Source organism: Cricetulus griseus (genome assembly GCF_003668045.3).
Source record: "Cricetulus griseus strain 17A/GY chromosome 1 unlocalized genomic scaffold, alternate assembly CriGri-PICRH-1.0 chr1_0, whole genome shotgun sequence".
NCBI classification, from domain to species: domain Eukaryota; kingdom Metazoa; phylum Chordata; class Mammalia; order Rodentia; family Cricetidae; genus Cricetulus; species Cricetulus griseus.
The window spans coordinates 52,950,911-52,966,712 of NW_023276806.1; the positions used below are offsets into that span (position 1 = coordinate 52,950,911).

Genomic DNA, 15,802 nt, shown 5'->3' on the forward strand with positions numbered 1-15,802 from the left:
TGAGCTACAGGGCAAAAGGACACAAGGTCTTGCTATTTAGTAGCTTAGAGACTATTAAAGGAGATATAATTAAAGACATTAATCAGACAGCATGCTAAGGAAAGGAGAGCATGCTTGAGGAGTGCACAGGGGAGGATTCCAAAAGGAACCAAGTACTTCAACCAAGACCTGTCTGGAAAAGGAAAAGGAGTAAGGCAAAGAGCAAAGGCACTTGCCAGACAAAGAAGCTGTGTGCAAAGGTCCAGAGGCACATGTGGGCTGGTGCTTCAAACACCAGCAGGAGGTCAGCTGAGTTACAGAGCACATGTACCAAGCATGGAAAGAATGTCAAGTTGAAGCTGTGTTACAACAAGTATACAGAAGCAAATGACTGCTCCCCAGCAGTCCAAACATAAATGCCAAACCTTTTCCATGTCTTCATTAGTAAGTCAATTAAAAAAAAAAACCCAAATCAAAACAAAACAACAACAAAAAACCCCCACCATACTCACTGCTACTTTCAAGGCAGTTTGTAAACAGGCAAAAGCATGAAAACTGAAGAGGAATTACTAGCCATCCAAAAGACTGCCATGAGAACCAACTAGTAATCTGCCTACCCACCATCAGAGTGGACACATAAGCACCAGCTCCAGAGCTCCAGCAGAGGAGCACTGGCCACCTAGGATGATCACACTCTTGCCATGCATCACACTAGCTTCTTCATGGCATTCCTAAAACTCTTTTAGCACATGACAAATGGTTAAAAATAAACTGTACAGATGCAGAATGAGTCAAATATATTCTAAGGAATCTATGATTCTAGACTAAAATCAAACCTGAGATCAAAAGTGTCACTTGATTTGTGCTTAGTAGAGAAGCAAGCATTACCATTTCTGCATAATTTTTATGAAACATGAAATTCAGTAAATCATAAATCAGAGTACCAATCAAACAAAGCCACTCAGAGAAAAGAAACAGTAAAGATCATCTGAAGGAAAAGACACAAAGTATTATGAAGAGAAATTCAAGTCAAAGCAACTACAGAGGATTCTCAAGTTCTCATCTCAACATCCTCTCTTAGGAACTATGCTCAGTTTCCACAGTTCTAAACTGGGAATCACAACAGTACCCTTCTAAAACTGCTGTGAAGTTAAAAACCATGATGTAGTGGCTGACAAATACTAAGTATGGAGTAAGTATCAGTATCAACTATCTGTTCTAGTTCTGTTTCTGTTGCCATGATAAAACACTGACCAAAAGCACCTTGGGAAGGAAAGGGTTTACCTCATCTTAAAACTCCCAGGTTCACAGTCCATCACTGAGGGAAGTCAGAGCAGGGACTCAAGGTAAGGACTAAAGCAGAAACCACAGAGGAATGCTGCTTACTGGCTTTCTCGGATACCTTTCATAGACAGCCCAGTCCTACCTGCCCAGGAATGGCATGGCTCACAGTGCCCTCCCACATCAATAAGCAATCAAGAAAACATCCCACAAACTTGCCCACAGACCAACCTGATAGAGGCAATTCCTCAACTGAGGTTCCCTCTTCCTAGGTGACTGTAGTTTTTGTCAAGTTGGAAAACACATTAACTAGCACACTATTTTAATCATTGTCCTAATATACCTGCTGAAAAACATCTTCTTTGGGATCACGTTTGGTCCCTGAATGAAGGGTGTTTACATGAGTCCCCTCACTGTCACTGGTGACAGATGACCGACACTCTGGGCCATGGAGAAGGTCATCCCATAACATATCCTCGGTCTCTGAGTCATGGCGGGTGCTTTCTGAATCTCTTCTTGACAAGTTAAGGCTCCGAGAGCCAGCACTCACACCAGACCTAGAACCCTTTAAAGGGAAACAAAAAAGGGAAAATACATACATTTAAAAGTTATAGTAAAACACAATGAAAACAAATCATTCATGGCAATGGCTGGCAAGCTTTTATAAGTTGATCACCATGTATAATAAACATGATAATGCATTTTAATACTTAAATGTCAAACTCCAATGACTCTGGATGATGACTAATCTTGGTTGTCAGCTTGATTACATGTAGAATCAACTAAAACCCAAGCTGCTGAGCACTCCTGTGAGGGATTTTCTTAACCAGATTATTTGAAGCAGGAGAACTTACCCTAAATCTGGGCCACACTATCTGATTGCAACCTAGGTAGAAGGACACAGAAGAAGGAAGCTTTGCCATTTACTTGCTTTCCTTCACTCTCACTGTCAAGTCCATCTAGCCTGTTGCTACAGCTTGGTCTTAAATCCAACTTCTTCATGATTCACACACAGATGGAAGACCAAAAAAACCCTCCAGCCTTCCTTCAGATTCCAGCACCAAACTGGGACTGCTGAGACATCCAGCCATGTGGACTGGATTATTTTATTTTACATGTATAAGAACCACCAGATTCTTAGCCTCTCTGTCATGAGACAGTCATTGATGCACTACTCAGACCACAGCCTGTAACCCAGTCCAATAAATCCACTATGTGACATAAATGTGTATATATACATACACATGCATGCATGAATACACATTACATATATACCGTGCATATGTGCACACATGCATACATATATACACATATATCCACATGTACATATATGTATGTATCATCTATGTATTCATGCTATCAATTGTTTTCCTTTAAAGAACCCTAATACAATTGGCAAAGCAGGACTTTAAAACAAATTCACTCTAAGTAGCTACTACCAAAACATTCAACTATTCAATTTAGATGTGCTATGTGGTAAGTGATTCCTGGGCAGAGGACCTGCCCAGCTGGCCTGGCTAAGCCTTTTGAGACACTGTGAGTTTGACAGAAGAGCTTGTTTTGGCCAGGATCCAACCCAACTATGTTCAAAAATAACCAGGCAGAGAAAAGCAGAAATTGTGCAATACCCCAGCAGTACAAACAGAAATATTGAAACTTTTCCCATGATCCCGATGGTCAAACAGCAAAACCACACCATCATTTAACTATGCTCACCTACGAAGACCATGGTCAAATATGCCCCTGCACTCTCAAAATCAGAACCTTCACCTGTCTTTTAGAGGTCCCTCAGCTAAAGTCTGTCTTCAGACATATCAACTCCACTTAAGGTAAACCTCCATATGCCAAATGAGTATTAAGTAACCATATCACTTAAGAACCAGGCTGGAGAGATGGCTCAATGGTTAAGAATACTTGTTCTTGCAGAGGATGGGGGTTGGATTCCCAGCACACATGACAGTTCCTGACTCTAGTTCAAGAGTATTTGATGCTTTTTTATGACATCTGCAGGCACACACATGGTGCAAAGTCTGACATATGAACAAAACACTTTACACATAAATAAGTCTTTAAGAATCTAAAAACCAACTCAGTAACTCCTCTCCCTCCCTCTTCCCTACCCTTCCCTCTCTCTCTCTCTCTCTCTCTCTCTCTCTCTCTCTCTCTCTCTCTCTCTCTCTGTGTGTGTGTGTGTGTGTGTGTGTGTGTGTGTTTGCATGTGTGACCAGAGAGGCCCAGAAATCCACCCATTTCTGCCATCCCTGTTGTTGGCATTACAGCACAAACCATCATACCCAGCTTTTTCTTTTTAACATGCATTCTGGGAAGTAAATTTAGGCCCCATGATTATGCAGCAAGCATCTTACCAACTGAACCATCTCCATGTCCAAAATAACTGTCCTCCTGAGCATCATCTATGACACATCAAGATTTATTTATTTTACTTTACATGTATAAGTGTTTTGCCTGCATGTATATATGTGTAACACACTCGTGCCTGATGCCTGGATGGAGATAGAAATCAATGAGGGCAACAGATCCCTGGAACTGAAGTTATGGATGGTTGTGAGTCACCATGTGGGTGCTGAAAATTAAACCCAAGTACTCTGAGAGATCAGGAAGTGCTCTTAACCACGGAGCCATCTCTCCAGCCTATCATTGATACTTTTAAGATTAGAGAAAAAATGAAAAACATTTTCATTTCCTTTCTAGGGGTGAGCAGTTACCTCAAATTGAGCTGAGAGAACTGAAAGCAAACTAAATACAAACTTCAGAGAACCAAGAGAAAGGAACAGATAAAGTCATTACACACAAGAAGACACCTCAAAATCTGCTCTTACAAAAGGATGCTTTACCTGGCTGAAGGCTGTTGATTCAAATTCTGACTCAGCCAGACTATCTGAATCCCGTACTATATGACACCACCTTGTCGTGGCTTTCTTTACCTGCCAAAATCAAACCAACAAACAACAGGAAAGCATGTAAATATCTTGCTACTATTCAGTGTTTTTGAAGTTAACATCCATGCTTTTGTAGACAAAAGTGAAAGTTACCTGAGAGTTTAGGTGCCTTGAAAATACAGATTTTCTATTCTTAAATTCACAACCATTGTCACTTGACGCCCCTTCCACACTCCTACGCAATAATATCATCTGTGTCCGTGCATCACCATCCTCCTCACTTGACAGATCATCTGAAATTCCATTACCCAAATGCCTATAAGCCTCCTACAAAGAGAAACAGTATCTCACAATGGACAGCAAAAAACACTCCAGGAAGTTGCCTATGTAAAAACAAAATTCACAGAAAAGTTCCCAGGAGATGAAAGGAAATGAAACCCAAACTAACAGATCTACTTATTACTTGATCTCAACATTTTTTAAAAGATATATTTAAGAATGAGTGTTCTGTCTATATGTACAACTTTATGCCAGAAGAGGGCATCAAATCCCATTATAGATGGTTGTGAGCCACCATGTGGTTCCTGGGAATTGAACTCAGGACCTCTGCAAGAGCAGCCAGTGCTTTTAACTGCTGAGCCATCTCTCCAGCCTCAATCTCTCAACATTTTTAAAAATATCAAAATTAAGAAAACTGTGCACTTGAAACTCAGCAGCCTAAATACGAGGCAGTGTGATGACAAATTACAGCACAGGCTCAGGTCAAACTCTGCTTGGATCACAGCTCTTCTGTTTACTAGCTATGCAGCTAGTAACTTAACTGAGGTTCAGTTTCCTCATCTGAAAAGTCATGATAACAGAAAAGTACCTACCTCATAGAGCTGTTGTAAACAAGGAAGTCAGCTTGTATTTGTAAGGCACTTAAAACAATACCTGACTGCAGTGATGGCCTAATAAGCACTAGAATAATCAAAGGATGAGATAGAGGAGGAGTGGGATGAGGAATAAGTGTCTCCAAAGGTATTTGAAAAAGCTATATGGATCTTTTATAAGCATCCTAAAATAATCACCAAATTTGTTGATATGAATGAGCTTAAATGGAGTTACCCTTCACAAGGAGGTTCAGACACATTTCAAAAGCCATAGGCTCTCATCAAACAAAGAGCCCAGCCCCAGGTTTGACACATCTCCCTTCAAGCTGTTGGGGGGGGCTTTCTCAGAGACCCCCCCCAAAACAATACATGCTATTGCCATTACTCGTGGTTGCACACCATAACTTGTTGGTTGGACCCTACTTCTAAAGAAACAACACACTTTGGTCACAGGACTTGGAGAAATCAAGCTGGAACTGACCTGGAAGCTTTCTCCTTGTTGACTGCCTCATAGTACCAGAAGGTGCTATGTAGGCTTCCAAGAGAGAAAGTCATCAAGAGTCTTACCCAGCTGTGACCCCTGTGAATTACAATAACAACTTGTCTTGCAAGACTTGCCTAATGGTACAATACTGGCATGAATATTATGGGAGCAACCTATTGCTTTCTGATTGAATTTAAAGACCACTCCACAGAGGAGAATTCTTGCCTAGTGCTATAAACCTGTGGCCAAAATTCCACAGTTGGAGAGTTCATAGGACCTTATTATTTTCCTAAGTGGATACAGTATCAAACTGCCTTCTACATATTTATCTTTGTACCGTAGATTACTGAGGTTGTCAGTCCTCATCAGAGAAGCTTCTTTTTCCAATGGGCATCTGTTAATACAGACAACTTGTCCAAGTACAGAGCTCTGTGGAATGTACAGCCATAAATGGATCATCTATACCACAGCACCCTCCTCTCAAGGCTCTGGGAACATTACTGAAGAGAAGGCACAGAGTCTAAAAGCCAGAGGACAGAGGGACTGCTGCAAAACGGTGTCTGATGCACATGACAGGAACACCACACTCATTAACTCACAGCAGCTGTGACACCTGCACAAGATCAAAACAGTCAACACTTCAACATGATGGAGGAGGGACTCCCAAGGCCTCCTCTCTAGCTGAAGAGTTTCTGGCAGATGATGGTTGCTGGAAAGAAGACTGTTTCCTTCAGGGTTGTAGTCCCTGGTATGTTACCCACATGCCAGAAGATGGCCTACATACCCATGTTGATACTGGCAGCACTAATTGGACTCAGTGAGTTACAAAAGGGGAGGGAGATGATGAAGATGACATGAAGCTAGGAGTAAAATATGGGGGAGAGACTCCAGCAGATAGAGGGGGTTAGATACACTCAAAATACATCACTACACACATTAAACCCTTAAAGAATAAAGAAAAATACTGTATTTTTAAAAATAATAAAATTCCCAGGAATAAACCTTAATAAAATAAGTATTACAATAAATGCCTCAGTTCAAGACTAAGAAAACATTTCAAAACTACAAAACAAAAATGTATAGTTTTAGACATAGAACAAACCACCTGCACTAGACCTAGAAATTTCCTAAGCCCTTACTAAATTGATCACTGCCTGTAGAAAAAACAAGGTCCCTCTACACTGCTCTGTGTTCTTTCAACCTGCCCACCCACCGTGAAGGCTGTGATAAGTAGCAGAGCCAGAAAGGTCTTGCCTTGGCACACAAGCTCCAGTCTGCTTGTCGGATTTCCTTGTGCATAACCAGTGGCTTTACTTACTTACGGTTTGTTGACAAACTCACACACCTATGGGTATCTGGTCTCTAACACAGTCTCAGAACAGAAAATTTTTACATAGCACAAAAAAAGATACTGTTACGCCCATCTAGATCTTACCCTATGGCACTTTTCTCCATCGGAAACCTTCGCTTTCTCTCTTGCTTGCCACATTCTGATCTCTGGTCGACCCTGTCTCTTCTTAATGATAGGATGGAGACAGCCTGAGTCATTGTCAGTTTCAGTCCCTTTGTTAGATACTAATTTCACCCTTTTAATCCTATTTTTTAAAAAAGAAAAAATTTACTAATTACTTTTCTGAGAGCAATATCTTTCATGAAATGAAACTTTCTTCTATGGAGTACAATGTATTACTCTAAAAGTCAAGAAAATTCAGAAACTGTATTGCTCAGACCTCTAACTTGTGAAGGGTACTCAAGAGCAGAATATTTACTCACTTATAAGGATGAGTCCCTCTCTGCTCACCTCTCCAGGAGAATGTCCACTTCTGTCTCATACTGCCCATCAATGCACTTCACAGTACCTGCCTCTCTTCTATTCATTGTCCTTACTCCATTTGCTAAGCTATGTGACTATGTAACATCTGCTAAGCTATATGCCAGAATGAGTTTACTTCACTGTGACTTCACCTTCCTATTCCTCCCTTCCTGACTGACTAGGACAATCACCTAGGACATGGACTGTACAATTATTCAGCATAACTCAAACACTTCACCAAGGGGAGTAAATACATCTTTAGAACAATGTGTGACCATACTTCACCTTCAAAAAAGAGCTTCATGTTTTTAATTCACCATCATTAATATAAGAAAAAGACGAATGCCTAAGTCATCACATTGGTACTCTCATGACCTGCATAATTATAAATGAGTCATAGTTTGTTTTTAATCCACTTGACTTTCTATCCTATAGCCCACCAACACCAGGCTTCTTAACACATCCCATTCCTCATGGGCATCAGCTCTAAGAACCCCCATCTGTTTCAAATTCACCTTTCTGTCAAATGTTGGCCAAGGCCTTTAGCCTTTCAGAGGGCTTTTTGCAACTATTGTCTAAAAAGCCATTAAAATCAAATGCAATGAAATGTTGAGAGTAGATTACTCATTTTAAAGATAACAGAAAAGATAGTTGAGACAACAGTTTGAGTAAGCAAGTCTTCCTAGAACCCTTAAAACATTACAGAACTATAACAACAAGTTCACACTATTAAATCTACAGCCCTGCAGATACAGATCCTGCAAACACTAAAGTGAACACAAAATCAAGTAAAAATTCCAATAAGAGACTCCCACCTGTTGCCAAAGAGAGTCCCCCAAAAACCACCAACACTGGGTGCAGACTGCAGAGTTTCTACGGCTCTGACTTTATCAGAGGAGTTATTTCCATTGTCTCGGCTCCCATCACCATTTACAGTTTTTCGTAATTTTCTACAAAAAATATTTCAATAATTTCAGATTATTCAAGACCTTTTCTATTTATGCCCATAATATCCCTTCAGAAAATTAGCTAATAGACTATTTCCTGAAGTCAAACTATGAGGTAGTTAGCCTCATATACCAAGGACAAATGACTATAAGGTATTTCTGATTTAACAACACAAAACAGATTCAAGATCAAAGTCCTTTGCTATGATTTTGATCATCCACTGAAGAAATAGAACTGCTGTCCAGAACAGGGATAGAAAAGAGTAACAATGTCTGGCCATGAGCCTCTTCAGGAACCCTCCATACCAGCCAGAGTATAGTATTTCTCCATTAGCTGTCTACCTGCTAGTAGTAGAAACAGGAAACAACCGGTAATTGTACTTATCATTCCCACTGACATTCTATGTTGTTAAATGGTTTACATATATGCCCGAATTCTGTTATAGACCCCACCTATAAATCAATGAGACACAGCACACTAGTTTCTTTAAAAAACACTAAATTTATAGGAAACCTCTTTAGAAGCAACATGCTCTAAAAGTAACATTGAAAAATAAACGTATTGAAATTCACTAAACCAAATGTCAATGTCATATTTATTAGTTGCCTAAGTAAAGAAATCTAGAAATAGTCTGAGGAAAGAGAAAACAACTTTTAAAAGATAACACTGTACCTAAACAGAGAACTTCAACACTCCAAAACCCACACATCGCCCAACCAACAGAAACCTAACAGAGTTGACATCTAAACAAGTCAAAAACTGGCTTGGGATTGTTGTGTTTTGAGACAGGTCTTTATGATGTAAGTCAGGTTGACCTGGAACTCATTACAAAAAGCAGACCGGTCTCAAACCTGAAGCCATCATCCCGCTTCTGCTTTCCAGGTGCTAAGAGATAGTATGTACCATGAGGATAGGTTTTAATTGCACACTTTTGAAAATGAGGTCAAAATACTGGTAGTGTTAACCCAATATAATGAAATCCTTATCTATAGTAAATTTTCACAATTTTTTTGGTTGAGACAGTGTTTTTTTCCCTGTGTAGTCTTAGCTGTCCCGGAGCTCACTCTGTAGACCAAGCTAGCCTCAAACTCACAGAGATCCACGTACCTCTACCTCCTGAGGGCTAGCAATTAAAGGTGTGCAACACCACACACCACTGATGGGGGATGTCCTTCTGTATATATGTTTCTTTTATTGGTTGATGAGTGAAACAGTGATTGGCCAGTAGCCAGGCAGGAAGTATAGGTGGGACTAGGAGACTAGGAGAATTCTGGGGAGAGGAAACAGAGAGGAGGCAGAGAGACACCATATAGCTGCTGAAAGAGTAACATGCTGGAGCCTTATCTAGTGAGATAATACTATGTAGAAATACATAGATTAATAGTTATGGGTTAATAATTAAGAGAGAGCTAGCCAATAAGAAGCCTGAGCCATTGACAAAACAGTTTATAATTAATATAAGCGTCAGTGTGTTTATTTGGGGCTAAACAGCTGTGGGACCAGGTAGAACAGAACCTCTGTCAACACACTACCACCAATTGAATTTTAAAGAGAATGTTTCTCAGTTGGGCGGTGGTGGTGCATGCCTTTGATCCCAGCACTCAGGAGGCAGGGGCAAGCAGACCTCTGAGTTTAAGGCCAGTAAACTCTACTACAGCCATGGCTATACCTGTTTTGAAAGGGGTTGGGGGAGGAAAGGAAAGGAAAAAGAGAGAGTATGCTTCTCTCCCTTTCTCTTGCCTCTTCTCACTTTTCAGAAGATGGTGAAGGCTGCGCCTAGGGCACCGCACATGTGCCCTACACTGATATATCTATACCTTAGCCAGAGAATGCTTTTTCAAAACCATTATTTTATAGTAATTTTCCTTTTAAACATATTGTGCTGGATAAAAAAAAAAAAAGGCACATGAAACTAAAAAGTTAATTAGGCTTCTTAGCAGGAGGGGAAAAGTGAAATAGCATTCATCTGTAAGTCAAATATGCAACAAAAAGAAAACTCACCACTCCAGTCAAGCTCTCCCTTACCTTCTTCTCCTATTCCCATTGTTTCCTGATGGCTTCGTTATTTGAGTGGATACAATCTGACAGTGGACAGTTCCCATGAGGAGCATAAGGCACAAAGGTCCAAGCACTTCACTCACGTTCACAATAGGCATCATGAGATATAACACAATCGCTGTGACTGCAGAGGATTTAAAATGCAAAGCACTAAAAAAATCACTCCTGTAACTGCACACACTGCTTCCACAGCTGTCTTTTCTAAAGGACTAGTAAAAGTAAACAATTTCCTAGAATACATTAGCTGAATAAAAATTAGAGTCAGAGATTGCTGGATAAGTGAAAAATAACCTACTAGAAGTATTTTTGCAAACTTGTAGCATGATAATCCAGGCATCGCTAAAGGACTTCTACCATGGGATAACCAGATGCCACACATAGCAGACAGTTTTAGGTGTTTAGAGATTTGTTTTTACTTTAGGGTAAAAAGGAGAGTGAGTGAGAGACTGTGTCTGTGTCAGATTTCTGAAGCTGGAGTTATAGGTAATTGTAAGCTGCCCAACATGAGTCCTGGGAACCAAACTGGGGTCCTCTGCAAGAGCAGCAAGTGTTCTTAGCTGCTGAGTCATCTCTCCAGCCTCCAAAGACAGTTCTGAACTACTATTCTACTCAAAGGAAAAGTATTTCCCAAGGCCCAAGGAGATCTGGAAAGCAACTACCAAAGCTGGGATTTGAACCCAGGAATTAACTACCATGCTGTATTGCTTCTTTTCATTATGTATATACAATTTCAAATAAATATGAAAAATAGGGTGGTATCAAAATTATCTATAGAACTTCCCACTTCAATTTTATAGTTCTTCTAAACTTTAATGTATGATAACTCTCATGTTATTGAGTTAGTTGCTGGTGGAGACAAAGTTAGCACTAACCCAGTGAACGAAGATCCTTGTTGGATGAATCTTCAACAAATTCTGACCAAGGCTGAACTTCAAAGAGAATGAAAACCCCAACATAATAGCAGAGTATTCATGAACTACATCCTTGCTGTTATGTAAATTTAGATTCTCTATAAACTCTAGAAAGCAAGCACCATACATCTACAAAGTGGAATTTCATCCAAACATTCTTTAGTTCCTTTTTCTCTATTATTTAACCTCTATTCTTGCAGATGTGTCTCATGCTGACTTTGCTTTGACTTGCATATTGCTTAATGAGGTTTCAAGCCTGCCCCTTGTGTTTCTCCACTCAGTTCACTGTGAGGCATTCTTCAATATGCTCTTCAGTCACACCTCATACTTCCCCTCTTATTCCTGCATCTTTTCTTTCTCTCATCACCATCCTCTTTTTGCTTTTTAATAGTAAGCCTCCATACATTTAACAGTTCATCCCTGCATCTGGAGGGGTAGGGAAAGAGGTCTTAACTAGAGGAGGTGACTCGATATGAATGAGGGGAGGGGCTTTAAAGGTTTGTGCAGTAGGGAAGACAGGAGAGAGAATGTGGTTTAAGGTGGTTTAGCCAAAACTAAGTTTGCCTGTGCTCCAGTGGATGGCCCCAGACATAGCAATAAAGGCAGCAATGATTGAATTGGATTCAGTGAGTTTTAAGAACAAAAACAGAAACATGAACTTGGAAGAGGTAAGCATTGGAGGGGATCCAGGAGGAGTTGAACAAAAGGAAAGATATGATCAAACTATATCAATATATGTGCATGAAATTCTCAAACAAAAACATTTTGTAATATGTATTATATATGTGGGCAAGCTTTAATTATGTAAACTAAAACATATACAACCATCTTGTTAGTATCAATAGGCTTTCATTTTTGATAAATGATAAAATTTTACGTGTATAAATACTCACCAAAGAATTATTTTAAAATAAATTTCTGACTTTTTTCCTTTTCTTTTCCTTGTTTTTTTTTTTTTTTTGTTTATTTGGTTGGTTTGGTTGGGGTATTTTCTTTTGTGAGGGAGGGCTTTTTTTTTTTTTTTTAGATTTTATTTATTATGTATACAACATTTTGCTTCCATGTATATCTGCACACCAGAAGAGGGCACCAGATCTCATAATGGATGGTTGTAAGCCACCATGTGGTTGCTGGGAATTGAACTCAGGACCTCTGGAAGAACAGTCAGTGCTCTTAACCTCTGAGCCCCTCCAGCCCCTCTGAGCCATCTCTCCAGCCCGTGGGGGAGGGCTTACGACAGGGTCTCACCATGTGACTATAGTTGGCTTAGAACCAGGCTAGCCATCAATTCACAGAGATCCACCTGTTCCTTCCTCCTGAGTGCTGGAATTAAAGGTATGGGCCACCATGCCGGGCTAAAAAAATTTTTTTAGATTTATTTTGTTATTTTATATGTATTAGTGTTTTGTCTACATGTATTTGCCACATTATTCCTGCTGCCCACAGAGGTATGAACAATTGTGAGCTGCTAGGTGGGTGCTGGGAATTGAACCAGTACTCTTAACCACTGAGCCAACTCTCCATCCCTTCTTTCTGATTTATTACCAGTAAATGTTTGGTTTACATACTTATTTTATATTACTATGTATCCAGTGTGGTGACTAGTTTTACATCAAATTGACATAAGGTAGAGTCATCTGAAAGGAAGAAACCTCAATTAAGAAAGTGCCCCCATAAGATCCTGCTATAGAGCATTTTCTTAATTAGTGATTGGTGTGGTGAGGGCCCAGCCCATTGTGGATATTTCGATCCCTGGGCTGGTGGTTCTGAGTTCTAGAAGAAAGCAGGCTGAGTAAGTCATGGAAAGCAAGTCAGTAAGCAGCATCTTTCCATGTCCTTTGTATCAGCTCCTGCCTGCTATGGGTTCCTGCTATGAGTTCCTGTCCTGACTTCCTTCAGTGATGGACTATAATGTGGACAGGTAAGCTAAAATAACCCTTTCCTCCCCAACTTGCTTTTGGTCATGGTGTTCATCATAGCAATAGTAACCCTAACTAAGACATCCAGGGAGGCATAAAAATTTTCTTAAGGAAAAAGAATTACAAGTGGGAAAGATTTAATAGCCTGCTTTCATTTCATTTTTAGATGAAAGGGTGATAATACAGTAAGCCTCTGTTAAGTATAGAAAAGGCAATCATCTTATTTTATTCCATTCTTGAGTTACCTTGCATGAGGTAAAGCAGCAGCAACCAAACAAAGATTCTGAGAGAGGTAACCTGAATCCACCAACTGCTGAACAACGGAAAAAACACCACTCGAACAAGCCCCTTCCGAGTGAGAGATGTCCATGGAATCTCAGGCTTGGCTTTGGCGAATGTTGAGCCTTTAAGCAGTTGATAAACAACAACAACAAAAATATTAAAATGCATAAGAAACACGTATATGCACTGTACTGATGGCCAATTGTCACCTTACATTAGAAATGTGGGCGTGGGGTAAAAATTAGCACACGACCTGGTCAACTAAGGTACTGACAAGACTTCTGAGATGCTCTCACCTCAGGCACAAGGACAGATGCTAAAAACAAGTCAGGCTTACCTGCATGGCAAACAATACATTTTTCTTAATGACACAACAGCAAATCTCCAAGTCATCTCCCTTTCAACTTTACTAAAACCATGCTATTTACATAACCACAAAGCATTAAAGCAAAAAAGAAAGTGCAAAAACTTGAATGATAATGAAGAAATGTTACTTTTGGAAAAAATTATACAACAATATATGGAAGATACCTAAAACTATTCTACAGTACCAGAATGAAATTACAGTAACAAACTAGGTAAGGTAGACTTCCTGCAATCACAGTACTTGGGAAGTTGAGGTGGAAAGATTGAGCTTGAAGCTTTAAAAAGAGACACACAGAGAGAAAGACAGAGAAAGAATGGACAAAAAGAGGAAAAGGGGAGAGCTGAGAGAGGGAGAGAGGGAGGGAGAGAGAGGAAAGGGCAGGGTGACGGAGAGTACTAGTTTGGTTTCTATTGCTGTGAATCACTAACTAATAGCAACTTGGGGATGGAATGGTTTACTTCCTTTATCCCTTATAGTGCGCATCACTGAGGAAAGCTAAAGCAGGTACTCAGAGAAGGAATCTGGAGGTAGGAACTAAAGCTGAGACCATAGAAGAACACTGATTATTGGCTCACTCCCTTGGGCTCGCTCAGCCTGCTTTCTTATACACCCAAGACCACCTACCCAGGGGCAACATCTCTCATGTATTTAATTTAATCAAAAAATACCCCAAAGACATGCCCAAAAGCCAATCTGATAAAGGGGTAATTCCTCAATTGAGTTTCTTCTCAAGTGCCTCTACTTTGTCAAGTTGGGAGAGGGAAAAAAAAAAAAAAGAATGAAAAAAATGTAGTATTATTTAAAAAAAAAAAAGCAAATCAATTTTCCAACTCACCTCTGATTAAGTCAACATCAATCAAGTCTGACTTTATGTGGCCCATTTTTTTTGGTTTATTTTTGAAGCCCTACGATAAAACAAAACAAAAACAGAAATGAATCAAGAAAAAGTTCTTCAAAGAATAAAAGATAAACTGTCTTCTTCCTTTTGGTGTGGTGACTACCAAGCCTGTGAGGAGCATCTGAGGTGCTGCCACTGTCCCATCTCCTAATCTGAGTGCTCTTTATAGAGTCCCATTCCTTGTGAGAAACTCAAACTGTATGCTATAATTACCTTCTGTGTACGCACATTGCCACCGGTTTTTAATTTATCAAAGTACAGTGTACAGATTCAGGGCTTCGTGGTAGAATAGTTAAGGCTGAAGATCTCCTTTACAAAATCTCCAAGTGTCAATAATCAGAGGTGGTTTTTCTGATGCCTCAAAGAATCCTTCAAAATTCTCCTTGCTTGAGACTTACAGGCTGGAGGATTCTGGAAGTTTGCAGATTAAGCTAAAGGGTTTTATTATCTTCATTTATAGTTAACCTTCATCTCCCCTGATGATTCTCCAATGCATTTTATCCAAGGTTAACATTTCAAGTTTCCTACCTAAGGGCAGTGTTGTATATTAAGGTGCTGGGGGATGGAGGTCTAACTTTTCTGCATACAAATTCTACCCAATTCCTATTTTCAGGCCCAGAGCTCATCTCTGCCTCAGACAAAATCAGGTGCATCCAAGGTACCAGACTCTCAGGAAGCTGCTGGGAAATGTGGCTATCCACTCAGCATTCTCCTGTGAGACCCAGATAATCCTGGAATTTATCATCTGCTAAGAGGTTCCTCTTCAGTCCTATTTCTTAATATCGTGATGTATCCATTTGAGAAAATCCCTTTAAGTATCTACTTTATATAATTTAGCCATGAACATGTTTTCAGAGACTGAAAGAAAAAGAAAAAAACTTCCTGGGCCTTGGTCTTCTATCATTTCATGGTAAAGTAGCTTAATCTGCAGTGTTATTGTATGTTAATCCACTTATCTTGATCAATGTAAGATCAATGTAAGAATTCTAGAGTCTTTGTTGCAACCTCAAGTTTCGAATAGTTCTAAAATTGGTCACTGTTGCTTCAAAGATATGGCATTTCCTATTTTGTTGTTTTTAGAAGAAAAACT

General features: G+C 39.7%; 1 protein-coding gene across 10 annotated transcripts in view; it reads right to left on the reverse strand.

The window, feature by feature from the left end:
* The window catches only part of Phtf1 (putative homeodomain transcription factor 1), a 41,976-nt gene that overhangs the window by 12,168 nt on the left and 14,006 nt on the right, over nucleotides 1–15,802 (reverse strand). For 6 of the 10 annotated variants that reach the window (XM_035450875.1, XM_027393855.2, XM_027393854.2 and 3 more), the window contains 8 exons: nucleotides 14,650–14,719; nucleotides 13,411–13,569; nucleotides 10,303–10,459; nucleotides 8,145–8,279; nucleotides 6,952–7,111; nucleotides 4,314–4,487; nucleotides 4,116–4,205; nucleotides 1,604–1,825 (listed from right to left, as the gene is read on the reverse strand). In XM_035450875.1, the coding sequence (XP_035306766.1) occupies nucleotides 1,604–1,825; nucleotides 4,116–4,205; nucleotides 4,314–4,487; nucleotides 6,952–7,111; nucleotides 8,145–8,279; nucleotides 10,303–10,459; nucleotides 13,411–13,569; nucleotides 14,650–14,719 (1,167 nt within the window). The remainder of the gene's footprint in view (nucleotides 1–1,603; nucleotides 1,826–4,115; nucleotides 4,206–4,313; nucleotides 4,488–6,951; nucleotides 7,112–8,144; nucleotides 8,280–10,302; nucleotides 10,460–13,410; nucleotides 13,570–14,649; nucleotides 14,720–15,802) is intronic. The other 4 variants (XM_027393858.2, XM_027393857.2, XM_027393856.2 and 1 more) reach the window with 3 other exon arrangements.